This window comes from Eriocheir sinensis, unplaced genomic scaffold (genome assembly GCF_024679095.1).
Source record: "Eriocheir sinensis breed Jianghai 21 unplaced genomic scaffold, ASM2467909v1 Scaffold64, whole genome shotgun sequence".
NCBI classification, from domain to species: Eukaryota; Metazoa; Arthropoda; class Malacostraca; order Decapoda; family Varunidae; genus Eriocheir; species Eriocheir sinensis.
Window position 1 is genome coordinate 348,713 of NW_026111987.1, and position 16,374 is coordinate 365,086.

At 42.0% G+C, this 16,374-nt stretch overlaps 1 protein-coding gene across 1 annotated transcript in view; it reads left to right on the forward strand.

Annotated features, from left to right (window-relative positions):
- LOC126993587 (glutamate--cysteine ligase-like) overlaps positions 1-16,374 on the forward strand; it is a 174,991-nt gene that overhangs the window by 19,043 nt on the left and 139,574 nt on the right. Inside the window, exons 4-6 of the mRNA XM_050852721.1 lie at positions 4,861-4,898; positions 6,860-6,879; positions 9,104-9,289. Of these exons, the coding sequence (XP_050708678.1) occupies positions 4,861-4,898; positions 6,860-6,879; positions 9,104-9,289 (244 nt within the window). The remainder of the gene's footprint in view (positions 1-4,860; positions 4,899-6,859; positions 6,880-9,103; positions 9,290-16,374) is intronic.

A 16,374-nucleotide genomic window follows, 5' to 3' on the forward strand; every position in this document is an offset into this window, starting at 1 on the left:
TCGATGTCATATGACCTTAGACGTTGCCGCATCGAGTTTACCTTTTTCCGTGAAAAAGGGATCGTGTGTGTGTGTGTGTGTGTGTGTGTGTGTGTGTGTGTGTGTGTGTGTGTTCCATTCCCCTCCGATTCTTGAGAAATCTGCGGCTAGCTCGAAATTTTGTGGGCCATCTTTTTTAGCCGATTATATGCTCCGAAGCGGAATTTAGTGAGGATTCTTATGGTATCTTCAAATTCCTCATACGTCTATTAGTTCCCGAGTTACACCGAGAAAACTGATTTTTTTTTCTCTCGTCAGAGTATCCTAACAAATAAAAATCACTCATTAATTAATGTCTTATATCTCATTTCTTAACTTCTTTCTTCTTATTTCTTTTCTCAACTTGCATTTCTTTATATTTTCTGCCTGCTCTTCGATGTCATATGACCTTAGACGTTGCCGCATCGAGTTTACCTTTTTCTGTGAAAAAGGGATCATGTGCGGGTGTGTGTGTGTGTGTGTGTGTGTGTTCCATTCCCCTCTGATTCTTGAGAAATCTGCTGCTAGCTCGAAATTTTGTGGGCCAACTTTTTTAGCCGAATATATGTTCCGACGCGGAATTTAGTGAGGATTCTTATGGTATCTTCAAATTCCTCATACGTCTATTAGTTCCCGAGTTACACCGAGAATACTGATTTTTTTTTCTCTCGTAAGAGTAGCCTAACAAATAAAAATCACTCAAAGCTCCTCATCTACATTCCTTAGAAAGATTGCCATATGTTACTATTAAGAAACTTATCCCAACAACTGCAAATTTGACGCACTTTCATCGAAAACTTAATTTTTAATAATTTTTTATTTACTTTTATGGCGCGTTTCGCGTCATCGTCCGCCAGAACCTTTTACCCTTGATGACATGAAATGCGTCATCGTGCGCGAGAGGGTTAAATAAGTCAGATTTATCTCAAATTCACTGTCTGGGCAGACAAATATTCGGAAAAGAGAAGGCAAACCAGTTTGTAGATATATATAAATATGCTGTATATTCACGTCCTTATGGATATCTTCTTGTTGATTAGGGTATAAATACTCCTGAATCCCTACAGTTTCGCTCAAACATTGTTGGAGAGCCTCCCAGATGAACGCGTATTCCAATGGTGAACTCCAGGAAAAAGGAACTCTTACACGTTCTATACTCCCAACATAACGAACCCTATGGTTTAAGCTCTCAGCTACTTCTGATCTTACTCTCTTTTAAGCCTTTGCAGTTACTTTCTTAAACCCTCCAAGCCCGCCTTCCTGAAGTGAGGTATTAAGTGTTGTTTCTGCTGACTCTATCCTCCCATTTAATATTAAATTTAATTTCCTAATGATCACTGTTACCTAATGAACCCCCAACCTCAATGTTGCTTATTATGTCCTCTTTATTAGTTAACAACAAATCCAAAATATTTTCTTCCTTCGTTGGTGTTCTAATTAACTGCTTAAGGAAACTATCCTACGGCGGGAAATGAAAAAGAACCATGCAGCATGGAAAAACTGAATGGAAATTTGTGAGCCTGTGAGAACAAGACAACGCTTGCTGAGCACCCAATGGTGATCACAAGACTAAGATTCCCACCTGCGGGATATACTGTGAAATTTATTAATCATGCTAAAGCATATGAGCCATCTTATTTAGCATTCTATGTCTTTGAGAGTATTCTCGTAAAGCCTTCTTCGAATGGGTGTAAAGAGACATCACTTTGCCATAGCGTATGCTTACATTATAGTGAATAGAAACGGAGAAACAGTAGAAAGCGGATCCTATTGTGGAAGTAATGCTGTAAACCATTTTAGCTGAACCCACACTGTTTTGTATATAGAACGAACTTACATTAGCTGAACCCACACTGTTTTGTATATAGAGCGAACTTACATTAGCTGAACTCACACTGTTTTGTATATAGAACGAACTTACATTAGCTGAACTCACACTGTTTTGTATATATAACGAACTTATATTAGCTGAACTCACACTGTTTTGTATATAGAACGAACTTACATTAGCTGAACTCACACTGTTTTGTATATAGAACGAACTTACATTAGCTGAACTCACACTGTTTTGTATATAGAACGAACTTACATTAGCTGAACTCACACTGTTTTGTATATATAGAACGGTCTTACATTAGCTGAACTCACACTGTTTTGCATATAGAACGAACTTACATTAGCTGAACTCACACTGTTTTGAATATAGAACGAACTTACATTAGCTGAACCCGCAATGTTTTGTATATAGAACGAACTTACATTAGCTGAACTCACACTGTTTTGATTATAGAACGAACTTACATTAGCTGAACTCGCACTGTTTTGTATAAAGAACGAACTTACATTAGCTGAACTCACACTGTTTTGAATATAGAACGAACTTACATTAGCTGATCTCACACTGTTTTGAATATAGAACGAACTTACATTAGCTGAACCCACACTCCTGGAAGAAGCTAAAATTTTCTAAAGGCTACAATAAAATCAATATGACCGATGAAGATACGGCACGTCACAATGAACAAACTCACTGTCTTCTCTGTAAATACGGGTTTTAAAAGGTAAAGGAGTAAAACATCATGACCATGAAAAGTCAGGAAACAATTACATTGAAGCTTATTGTAATAGATGCAACCTTCAAATGTCCAGCGCAATAGCAACGGTTTCACCGAAACGGCTAAGAGAGGATGACCAAGAGTCAGTTAAGAAGGCAAGGACGGTAGTTTGAGGGATTGGAACGGTCACCCTTCTTAAGCACAGGCTGTATGAAGGCATACTTCCAGCAGGAAGGAAAGGTAGATGTTGACAGGCAGAGGCGAAAGAGTTTGACCAGGCAGGGTAACAGCGCGGAGGCACAGTTTTTAAGGACAATAGCAGGCACTCCATCAGGTCCATAAGCCTTCTGATGATTGAGGCCAGAGAGGACATAGAAAACATCATTTTGACGAATCTTTATAACAGGCATAAAGGAGTCAGAGGGGGGATGAGCAGGAGGAATATGCCCAGAATCGTCCAGAGTGGAGTTTTTAGAAAAAGTTTGAGAGAAGAGTTCAGCCTTAGAGATAGATGAGACGGCAGTGTTGACGTCAAGACTGAGGAGTGGAGGAAAAGATGAAGAAGTGAAGTTGGAGATGTTTTTGGCTAGATGCCAGAAGTCACGGGACGAGTTAGAGAAAACAAGGTTTTGGCCTTTTCTATTAATGAAAGAGTTTTTGGTTAGTCGGAGAATAGATTTGGCACAAATCCGTGCAGAAATGTTAAGTTCATAATTAGCATTAGTTTGAAAGCTCTGGCACCTTTTGTGAGCTGCCTCTCTATCACTGACAGCACGAGAACAAGGGCGATTAAACCAAGGTTTTTTAGCGTGAGGAGTAGAGAAAGAACGAGGAATGTATGCCTCCATTCCAGAGACAATCACCTCTGTGATGCGCTGAGCACACACAGAGGGGTCTCTATCCAGGAAGCAATAATCATTCCACGGGAAATCGGAAAAGTACATCCTCAGGTCGTCCCACCGAGCTGAAGCAAAATGCCAGAAGAATCGCCTCTTCGGTGGGTCCAGAGGGTGTACAGGAGCGATAGGACAGGATACAGAAATAAGATTGTGATCGGAGGAGCCCAACGGAGAGAACAGTTTGACAGAATAAGCAGAAGAGTTTGAGGTAAGGAAGAGGTCTAGAATATTGGGCCGGTCTCCAAGACGGTCGGGAATACGTGTAGGGTGCTGGACCAACTGCTCTAGGTCGTTGAGGATAGCAAAGTTGTAGGCTTGTTCACCAGGATGGTCAGTGAAAGAGGATGAAAGCCAAAGCTGGTGATGAACATTGAAGTCTCCTAGGATGGAGATTTCAGCGAAGGGAGAGCGGGTCAATATGTGCTACACTTTAGAGTACAAACAGTCAAAGAATTTTACATAGTTAGTAGAGTTAGGTGAGAGATAAACAACACAGATGTATTTAGTAATAGAATGACAATGAAGTCTTAGCCAGATGGTAGAGTCAAGGTTGTGGGCACGAGAGCAAGTGATGTCGTTGCGCAAGTAGGCGCAACATCCAGCTTTGGATTGATATTTAGGATAGAGATAGTAGGAGGGAACAGCGTAGAGATTGCTGTCAGTAGCCTCAGAAACCTGTGTTTCGGTAAGGGAGAGAAGGTGAGGTTTAGAGGAGATATAATGTTCCACAGAATGAAAATTAGAACGAAGACCGCGAATGTTGCAAAAATTGAGAAGAAAGAGGTTCGAGGAGTTATCAAGACACCTCTCGGGTCGCCAGCCAGAAGGGGAGTCCTCCTTGGGGGAATTTGTGGTCGCCCCCCACCCCCCCCATGGCGGGGACTCCGAGGCTTGATGTGGGTGCGCCATTTTGAAATTTGAATTTTGGGAAAAGGTGTATATGTTGTGTGAATGTAGTGTGGTGTGGATAGAGAGAGGATTTGTCTTTAGAGAGCATGCTGAACTACTCCGGTGTTGGTAAGATAATAGAGAAACGGTTAGTGAGGACATGCAAAGGGTCTTTGGAGGGCTTCAGCTCCCTTCTCAACTCCCATATACACCTCACCGGGAGTGGTTGCCGCCCGTTCGGTAGGTGTCTTCCTACCCATATATATATATATATATATATATATATATATATAGATATATATATATATATATATATATATATATATATATATATATATATATATATATATATATCAACAAACCACTTATACCAGGAATTGAACCCGTACTTTCTGAATAGAAATCATGGCGCCTACCAACCATGCCACCTAATGAGCTAAAGACTTCACGCCAGAGGTTGCATTTAAGCAGCCAACCTGACGCCCCCACCCTCTTACGAGGAATGAAAGGTAAAGAAGTCCTGCTCACGCTCAGGGCAGTCGGAAAGAATTTTAATCAATCCCAGACGAAACAACGCCGTAGTATATATATCAAGAACTGTCTTTAACCGACAGAAAACATCTCAACAAACCACTCGTGCCAGAACCCGTACTTTCTGAATTTCTATTCTATTTCTATTGAATATCTATTGAATTTCTATATATATATATATATATATATATATATATATATATATATATATATATATATATATATATATATATATATATATATATATATATATATATATATATATATATATATATATATATATATATATATATATATATATATATATATATATATATATATATATATATATATATATATATATATATATTTATAATATATATATAATATATATATATATATATATATATATATATATATATATATATATATATATATATTTTTTTTTTTTTTTTTTACAACAAAGGAGGCAGCTCAAGGCACACAGAAAAAGAAAACAATAATAAAAAAAAGCCCGCTACTCGCTGCTCCTAAAAAAGAAACAAAAGAGGTGGCCGAAAGGAAGATCAAATACGAGAGGAGAGGTGTCCTGATACCCTCCTCTTGAAAGAGTTCAAGTCGTAGGCAGGAGGAAATACAGATGAAGGAAGATTGTTCCAGAGTTTACCAGCGTGAGGGATGAAAGACTGAACGTGCTGTTTAACTGTTGCATAAGGGGTTTGGACAGTATAGGGATGAGCATGAGTAGAAAGTCGAGTGCAGCGGGGCCGCGGGAAGGGGGGAGGCATGCAGTTAGCAAGTTCAGAAGAGCAGTCAGCGTGGAAATATCGATAGAAGATAGAAAGAGAGGCAACATTGCGGCGGAATTTAAGAGGTAGAAGACTATCAGTAGGAGGAGGAGAGCTGATGAGACGAAGAGCCTTAGCCTCCACTCTGTCCAGAAGAGCTGTGTGAGTGGAGCCCCCCCACACATGAGATGCATACTCCATACGAGGGCGGACAAGGCCCCTGTATATGGACAGCAACTTTGCAGGGGAGAAGAACTGGTGGAGACGGTACAGAACGCCCAGCCTCGAGGAAGCTGATTTAGTAAGTGATGAGATATGAAGTTTCCAGTTGAGATTTTGAGTTGAGGATGGACCGAGGATGTGTAGTGTTGAGGAAGGTGATAACTGGGTGTTGTCAAAGAATAGGGGATAGTTGTTTGGAAGATTGTGTCGAGTGGATAGGTGGAGAAACTGTGTTTTTGAGGCGTTGAAGGACACCAGGTTCTTCTTGCCCCAATCGGAAATAATAGTAAGGTCTGAGGCTAAGCGTTCTTCAGCCTCCAGCCTTGAGTCGTTAAGTTCCTGTAGGGTGGGTCTTCTATTAAAAGAAGTTGAGTAATGCAGAGTGGAATCATCGGCGTAGGAATGGATAGGACAGTTCGTTTTGGAAAGAAGATCATCAATGAACAACAGAAAAAGAGTGGGAGATAGGACAGAACCCTGTGGGACACCACTGTTAATAGATTTAGGGGAAGAACAGTGACCGTCTACCACGGCAGAAATAGAACGGTCAGAAAGGAAACTGGAGATAGAGGTACAGAGAGAAGGATAGAAACCGTAGGAGGGTAGTTTGGAAAGCAAAGATTTGTGCCAGACCCTATCAAAAGCTTTTGATATGTCCAGCGCAATAGCAAAAGTTCCACCGAAACGGCTAAGAGAGGATGACCAAGAGTCAAAGGCTAGGAGATCACCAGTAGAACGCCCCTTGCGGAACCCATACTGGCGATCAGATAGAAGGTCAGAAGTGGAAAGGTGCTTTTGAATCTTCCGGTTAAGGATTGATTCAAAAGCTTTAGATAGACAAGAAAGTAAAGCTATAGGACGGTAGTTTGAGGGATTGGAGCGGTCACCCTTCTTAGGCACAGGCTATATGAAGGCATACTTCCAGCAAGAAGGAAAGGTAGATGTTGACAGGCAGAGGCGAAAGAGTTTGACCAGGCAGGGTGACAGCACGGAGCCACAGTTTTTAAGGACAATAGGAGGCACTCCATCAGATCCATAAGCCTTCGGAGGATTGAGGTCAGAGAGGGCATAGAAAACATCATTTTGAAGAATCTTTATAACAGGCATAAAGGAGTCAGAGGGGGGATGAGTAGGAGGAATATGCCCAGAATCGTCCAGAGTGGAGTTTTTAGAAAAAGTTTGAGAGAAGAGTTCAGCCTAAGAAACAGATGAGACGGCAGTATTGCCGTCAGGACTGAGGAGTGGAGGGAAAGATGAAGAAGTGAAGTTGGAGGAGATGTTTTTGGCTAGATGCCAGAAGTCACGGGAAGAGTTAGAGGAAGCAAGGTTTTGGCATTTTCTATTAATGAAAGAATTTTTGGTTAGTCGGAGAATAGATTTGGCACGATTTCGGGCAGAAATGTAAAGTTCATAATCAGCATTAGTTTGAAGGCTCTGGTACCTTTAGTGAGCTGCCTCTCTATCATTGATAGCACGAGAACAAGCGTGATTAAACCAAGGCTTTTTAGCATGAGGAGTAGAGAAAGAACGAGGAATGTATGCCTCCATTCCAGAGACAGTCACCTCTGTGATGCGCTGAGCACACACAGAGGGGTCTCTATCCTGGAAGCAATAATCATCCACGGGAAATCGGAAAAGTACATCCTCAAGTCGTCCCACCGAGGTGAAGCAAAATGCCAGAAGCATCGCCTCTTCGGTGGGTCCTGAGGGTGTACAGGAGCGATAGGACAAGATGCAGAAATAAGACTGTGATCGGAGGAGCCCAACGGAGAGAACAGTTTGACAGAATAAGCAGAAGGGTTTGAGGTAAGGAAGAGGTCTAGAATGTTGGGTCGGTCTCCAAGACGGTCGGGAATACGTGTAGGGTGCTGGACCAGCTGCTCTAGGTCGTTGAGGATAGCAAAGTTGTAGGCTTGTTCACCAGGATGGTCAGTGAAAGAGGATGAAAGCCAAAGCTGGTGGTGAACATTGAAATCTCCTAGGATGGAGATTTCAGCGAAGGGGGAGTGGGTCAAGATGTGCTCCAATTTAGAATTCAAATAGTCAAAGAATTTTACATAGTTGGTAGAGTTAGGTGAGAGATAAACAGCACAGATGTATTTAGTAATAGAATGACAATGAAGTCTTAGCCAGATGGTGGAAAATTCAGAAGAGTCAAGGTCGTGGGCACGAGAGCAAGTGATGTCGTTGCGCACGTAGGCGCAACATCCAGCTTTGGATTGAAATTTAGGATAGAGATAGTAGGAGGGAACAGAGTAGAGATTGCTGTCAGTAGCCTCAGAAACCTGTGTTTCGGTAAGGAAGAGAAGGTGAGGTTTAGAGGAGGAGAGATGATGTTCCACAGAATGAAAATTAGAGCGAAGACCGCGAATGTTGCAGAAATTGAGAAGAAAGAGGTTCGAGGAGTTATCAAGACACCTCTCGGGTCGGCAGCCAGAAGGGGAGTCCTCCCTGGGGAAATTTGTGGTCCCCCCCCCAGGCGGGGATTCCGAGGCTTGGTGTAAGTGCGCCATTTTGAAATTTGAGTTTTGGGAAAAGGTGTAAAAGTTGTGTGTTGATAAGAGGTGATGTATATATATATATATATATATATATATATATATATATATATATATATATATATATATATATATATATATATATATATATATATATATATATATATATATATATATATATATATATATATATATATATATATATATATATATATATATATATATATATATATATATATATATATATATATATATATATATATATATATATATATATATATATATATATATATATATATATATATATATATATATATATATATATATATATATAAGAAATATGCAAAAAAACTGCCACACGGACAGATTAGAAGATGAGTAGAACAAACTGAGTAGGTATGTAGTTGAGCCAAACATGATTCCCACCTTTAAACGGAGGCCGTCTGGCCTTTTGGTGTTTCCTTATGCCCTTATGTCCTTTGTTCGTCACTTGATGAGTTAGTTCATTTATGTACCAGTTCATCCCTTCTCCCACCTGTCCCTGTATTCACCCACTAATCCAATGTCTTTCCACTCGTTAACCAGTTAACCATCCAACAGTACTTCAATTTATCATGCAATTCATCCTGTCATCCATACCTCTTTTAATTAACTTCTAACTCTTACTCTTTACTCTTTAACTCTATCTAACTACTAACTTCTAACTCTCTTTGATCATCCGGCAGGGAGGTGCGGTCGAAGTGGCACCCGGAATACGCGGAGTACATGGTGGAGAGTACACCGGGCCTACCCTACGGGTCGCTGGTGCAGCACTTCAACATCGTGGAGCACAATATGAACTTCCGACGCAGTAAAGTCCAGTCTCTGCTGCAGCCCGATGAAGTTGTCTTGTCTCTCGCAAACTTCCCGAGGTTTGTTGGGACTGGGGATGGAAAAAAAGAAGGCAAGATATATAAGTTTGTGATTCTTTTCACATTTGCTTTTTTGGACAGTTCGCAGTGAGAAAAGCCTGTATCCTGTATCCTGCCCCCCACAAACCTCCTGATGTGCGTTGAGGCTGTGTAGGGAGGGCAAAATTAAGGAGTAGGAGACTGGAAACAGGTTAATTATGTTTGTGGTTCCGCTCACCTTTATCAGTTTAACTTGCAGCCCGCGATAACGTTATCCAATCCCTCAAAAATTTCCGAAGGTGCGTTGAGGCTATGTATGTAGGCTGTCAAGGATGATCGTGTGTTAAATGAGTTTCTGATTCTGATCATATTTTATTGGTCTGGTTGATCGTAGAAAGGAAATAAGGGACGGAGGAATGTCGTACTAACTAAGTAGCGGGGAGCATACGCCAGGGGTGGGGAGTTGTTTCACTCACTCGCTACCTCCTTCCCCGAAAGGAAAGAAGGGACTGAGGAATGTCATACTAAGTAGCGGGGAGCATACGACAGGGGTGGGGAGTTGTTTCACTCCTCGCTACCTCCTTCCCCGAAAGGAAAGAAGGGACTGAGGAATGTCATACTAAGTAGCGGGGAGCATACGACAGGGGTGGGGAGTTGTTTCACTCACTCGCTACCTCCTTCCCCGAAAGGAAAGAAGGGACTGAGGAATGTCATACTAAGTAGCGGGGAGCATACGACAGGGGTGGGGAGTTGTTTCACTCACTCGCTACCTCCTTCCCCGAAAGGAAAGAAGGGACTGAGGAATGTCATACTAAGTAGCGGGGAGCATACGACAGGGGTGGGGAGTTGTTTCACTCATTCGCTACCTCCTCCCCCGACAGCTCCCCCGAGCTAGACTTCACTTAACTACCCTTCCTATTCCAAACCGCTCTGAAGATCGATCAGCTTGGGTCAGGTCAGTCAGTCCGCCGAGTGACTTTTTGGTATAAACCACATTGATATACATTACGCTACCAAGGTATATGAAGCTCTTGGTGACTTTGGGACCCTCACTACATGCATGTATAGACTGGACTGTCTTCTAGTAAGACTCCAAACGGCTGTAGCTTGGTTTGGGCCCAGATGACCTTAAGTCCCAGTGGATTCGCCTTCTCATGCAATACTTCAAGACCAATCAGCAAGACCACCAACGATTCCACAAGAAGTACAGCACCATCAGTAAAAACAAAATTAGTTACCTTGATGTCGCCAGCAGATCCTCCCCAACGACTTTGATCAACAAGTGTATCTAATATCCAGCCCATGCATGTCTGATGGAGCAAGGACGCACTCCTGCCTCAGTTCTGAATGAACTGGGAAAAGGCCCAAAACTCCTAAAGGCCATTCATCATATCCATAATCCTTGCAGGAATCCTACGAATCCGCAGAAAGACCCAAAGTGCCTCACGATCCACTGAGTCAAAAGCTTTCTTGAGGTCAACATTGGCGGCTTATAGCCCAGGGATCATGACTTCACCACCAGCTTTTAGCATCTCCGCACTGATGTTACATATTATAGCTGCCTTTCCAATCAGCAACCTCCTCAAAGTTTTTCTCACCTTCGTCAGAGGGGGTGAAAGTTTGACTTGGTGGATCAGCAGTCGCCATCTGCAAACCAGCCAGAGGGAACTGTCTGTTTCGGGACTTGCCCTGTACGGATGCAGTAATAACTCGGCCCAATGAGCCCTATTTATTTCTGCATTTAATACTATCTGCCCATCAGCAATTCGAATAGTTATCGTCTGAGATGTGGATTCGGAGAGGAGCATTTTCAGAGCTCAGAAGGAAGGTCTAAGGTCGTTTGCATTTAGACAACCCTCGACATCCTCAGCAAGACCTCTGACTTACTTCACCTTATACCGCCTCAGAAGGCTTCTAGTCATTCGTGACAATCCTCTGTCGGTCTGATCCCCTAGCGGCTAGGGGATCAGACCTCAGCAACTCAAAGTTGCTGAGGAGAGCATTGGAGAGCGTTCAAGGTCTAGGAGCACGATTCTTCTTTATATCCTCCAGTTTATCCCTCAAGGCAACTCTATTCCTAGACCTTGAACGCTCTCCAATGCTCTCCTCAGCAACTTTGAGTTTCACATTAAAGGTATCCCAGAACTCTTGAGATCTTCAGGAGTGATAATCATTTCAAACGGATTTGAGACAGCCACTGCATATTCCTTAGCACACCCCTGGTCCTTTAGTTTTCCAAGATGGATCGCTGTAGGGCTGAATCTTGAGATTTTCTTGGACTTGATTCGTATCCGCAACAAGCTTGTGATCGGTCCCAAAAATCTAAGCACTCAGAATCCTCCAACGAGTACTAACGAGGATGTGAGCGATCTCCTTTGCCACACCGTCATCAGTGCTATGCCAAGTCAAGCGGGGAGGCTCGCGTCTCTGGAACCAGGAGCCAGCAGTCCTCAGCCTTTTGACTTTGCAAAGTTCAGAAAGAAAGAACTTAACGTTTCTGGTTTTAGAGCCATAGGGTCCAACCCAAAACTCGTAGTCAACTCTCTCTGTGCCAGTAACTGTGTTGAAGTTATCCAAAATACTCTCTTGCCTTGAGATGTCATACCGTGAGCATGGGGTTATCTTGCTTGCCTTACGTTTCCTTACCTTCATCTGTATTTCCTTTGTCTGTATTTCCTCCTTCCTCTGACTTAAATGTTTTAAAAGGGGGAGGATCAATACACCTCTCCACCCATATATACTCTATGTCTGATACTCTGTCATATACGGTATTTGCAGGAGCAGTGTCAGTAGACACTTTTATTTAATCTTTACTTTGCCTTTTAGCTGCCTCCTTTAATTAATGTAAAATATTGTAATGGAGGAAAGAGGGGGAGAGATCTTATCTTTTTGTTTTCATATTAATAGTTTTTTTTTCTCTTCAATTATCAGATTGAAGAGAGGAAAGAGTGAGGAAAGTCTTCCAGTGCTTATTGTGGCTTTAATATTTCCTTTCTTGGTAGGTTAAAAAGAAGAGTATAGGAAGCCATATCTCATGTACCTTTAATGTCCATACATGAATACTGTTTATGTTTCGGTTTAGCATCAATGTTATTTAGTATTTAATTGGGTGCTTTTATAGTTGTGCTTGGATGTGTTGTTCCATTCCACCTTACAGACCACAGATCACCCAAACCAGACTTACATTATTATTATTATTATTATTATTATTATTATTATTATTATTATTATTATTACTGCTTTATTATCATTTATTTTCTTCGCAGAATAGGATAATGTGTAACTGGTATTATTTTATTTTGTTTGGTTTATGGCCCCTGTAGGCTCCCTTGATGAGACCTGGTCGGTCCTGCTCGATAAGGCGCAGGCAAGTGCTTATAGTGGCGTCATCTTCCTTGGCTTGCGCTGCCAACCTAACCCCTCCCGGAGCTCATCTTCGATCATTCGCTACAGAGTTTAACTAAAGACTCGGTTGACAGAAGGTCATCAGGACAGCTTGTGGGTAGTTTTAGGCCACTCGACAATGACTGAAAATTGACAGCTAGTAGCGACGGGCGGTACTTGAGCTCGAGTTCTCCAGACTCCGCGCCCGCACGCTTGTCACCTGATACCACCTCCCTTATGTATGTTCTCAATTTCAGGTTTTCATTTGTATAGAGCCATAAACTCTTTGAACAATTGAGTCATATAGTGTTAATGGTTTATGTCAAATACGATGCTCAGCGGTTGTCATCTATGACGTTCACTGGTTCTGTCAAATATGATATTCAACTGTTCTTTAGTATACGATACTCAGTGATTCTGCCATCTATGATGTTCAGTGGCTCTGTCATCTACGATGTTCATCGGTTCTTTCATCTATAATGTTCAGCGGTTTTGTCATTTAAGATGTTCAGCGGTTCTGTCAAATACGATATTCAGGGGTTCTGTTAATTACAATGTTCAGCAGTTCTTTAAAATACGATGTTCAATGGTTCTGTGCTCTGTGATGTTCAGCATTTCTGTCAACTATGATGCATAGTGGTTATTTCATATACAATGTTCAGCGGTTCTGTTATCTAGAATGCTCAGCAGTTTTGTCAACTATAGTGTTCAGTAGGGCTGTTATCTACCACGTTCAGCGGTTCTGTAATCGATGATGTTCAGCAGATCGGGTTGTCTACAAAGTTCTGCGGTTCTTCCATCTATGATGTTCAGCAGTTGTGTCGTCTACGATGTTTTGAGGTTCTGACATCTATAGTACCCAGTGGTTCTGTCATGTACGATGGTCAGTGATTCTCGCAAATACGATGTTCAGTGGTTCTGAAATCTACGTTGTCCATTGGTTGTCATCTTTAACACGTGGTGTGCTGGACTCCCAGTTTTGTCTGTAGCGGGGCTGCGCCGCAGCTGCGACCCACCCCAAATCGGTAAAGGTGTTTTGGCAATTTTTGACGATGTTATTATTAAGGAGACACCTGGCAACCTAACCTGACCTATGCCGAGGGGAGGTGAGACAGCAGGTCAGTCAGGCCACCACCTCCTATTTCTTCTCACCCTCCTTTTCTCTCTCTCTCTCTCTCTCTCTCTCTCTCTCTCTCTCTCTCTCTCTCTCTCTCTCTCTCTCTCTCTCGCTACCACCAACACCAGTACTATTGTAAATCTCGAGCATGCATTGCCTAATTTTGAAATAACAACCGATGAAGTCCTTAAAGCTCTCCATTCACTTAAAACAAATAAAAGTCCTGGACCTGACAAAGTATATCCAACTCTGCTGAAAGAAACGAAGAGCGAAATACTCTCCTCCCTCACAACCGTATTCAATATGTCCTTGCGACAAGGCATCGTCCCTTCAGATTGGAAAAAGGCTAACGTGACACCGATTTTCAAGAAAGGAGACAAAAAAGTACCAGGTAATTACAGGCCCATTAGTCTAACTTCGGTTGTAGGTAAGCTACTTGAGGGCATAATTAGAGACAAAATTGTGAGTTACCTTGAAAGCCACTCATTGATTGGGGACTCACAACATGGCTTCCGAAACAAAAGATCCTGCCTATCAAACCTATTAACCTTTTATAACGACCTCTTCACTGTTTATGACGTAACCAAATCACTGGACGTAGTCTATCTTGATTTCCAGAAAGCGTTTGATAAAGTCCCGCATCATAAATTACTTTACAAATTAAAGCAAATAGGTATTGACGGTCAAGTAAACCAATGGATCGCGAATTGGTTGAGCAACAGACAACAAAGAGTAGTGATTGACGGATTTAACTCAGAGTGGGCGCCTGTCACTAGTGGCGTCCCTCAGGGCTCGGTCCTTGGCCCAGTGCTCTTCATTATTTACATCAACGACGTGGATGTTGGACTCAATAACCGCATTAGTAAATTTGCAGACGACACAAAGATTGGTAACTCGGTTCTCACTGACGAAGACAGGCAAAGCCTCCAAGAGGATTTGCACAAAATTTCAGCTTGGTCGGATAGATGGGAGATGCCCTTTAACGTAGACAAGTGCCAGGTCCTTCAAGTTGGAACGATGAATAAGAAGTTCGAATACGAAATGCGCGGCGTTAAACTCAAAAGCGTTCAATGCGTCAAAGACTTGGGGGTCAAAATCGCGTCAAACCTCAAATTCTCACAGCAATGCATCGATGCAGCAAATAAAGCGAACAGAATGTTGGGCTTCATTAAAAGAAACTTTGTATTCAAGAATAAAGATGTAATACTCGCTCTACAACCGGTTAGTCAGACCCCCCTTCGACTAGGCGGTACAGTGTGGGTCTCCCCCCCATGCAAAGGATATTGCGAAATTAGAAGGTGTTCAGCGTCGGGCAACGAAAATGATCCCTTCCTTGCGCAACAAATCCTACGAAGAAAGGCTTTCTACCCTTAACATGTTCTCTCTTGAGAAACGTCGCCTCCGAGGAAAATTGATCGAATGTTTTAAAATACTTAATGGTTTCACGAATGTAGACAGATCAACATTGTTTATGATCGATGACAGTCTGCGCACGAGGAACAATGGCGTAAAACTCAGATGTAGACAAGTAAATTCAGATTGCACCAAATTTTTCTTCACCAACGTTGTAGTGCGAGAATGGAATAACCTTCCACCATCAGTGGTCCAGTGTAACACGATTGACTCCTTCAAAAATAAGCTCGACCGTCACTTCCTTCAACTTAATATCAACTAGAGTAGAAATGCAACGTTTTGGAGTCTTCTGATTAATGTAAAATCACTTAGGTTTAAGGACAGACCACCAAGTCTGGACCATGGGGTCTGTGTGGTCTGATTTTCTATGTAAATCTATGTAAATCTCTCTCTCTCTCTCTCTCCTTTTCAATGGACCTTATACACCTTTACGTTGTTAGCGTTTACTACACCTTCCAGGCAGCAGTTATTTAACAACATATTTAGCGTCACACTGAGCGCGTTAAAGCTTTGTAAATCCGCGCGCTAACCCCGTGACGTCATCGATTAGTTGGTAATTATTACCGCACGAGCTTTGTGTATCACAATGTTCTCAAAACAACGCACTTAGGGCCCAAAACTACGCACTAAGCCTTTTTGAATCTAGCCCCTGCTACCGTCTACAAAACATTAACACGCACAGGTTATCATAACTTCTTGTTCCCCTCCTTTAGTCAATTTTCTGGTGAATCGAGCCTCCGCGTCAGGAAATTCCTCTCGCCGAGTCTCCACGAGTCGAGTATATTCATATATCGATTAAGGGACAGTATATGTAGGTGTTGACTTGTAACATTCATCCGTGTCCACCCAACTGAGTGCTGAGTAGTAGGGTTTTGTATCTATGTAGGTGTATTTTTATATACTGTGTTGTAAGATGATTTTTCCGCGGGTAACTTAACCAATGTGTTTGACTTTTCTCCCCGCGTGATCCTACAATTGTTCCCGCCAAAATTTTAGAGCTATCAATCGAATACAAGAAATAAATTGATAATGATACGTTCGCCCCAAACAGTTTTCTTTCTTATAACCTGGCGCGGTAACAGTCCGGATGGTGTATGAGTTGTACGGACTCAACATCCTCCATATTCCCCAATCTCCCCTCTCCACGTTACCTCTCCTTCTCCAAGTATACCCGTCTGATCAAAGGGATAAT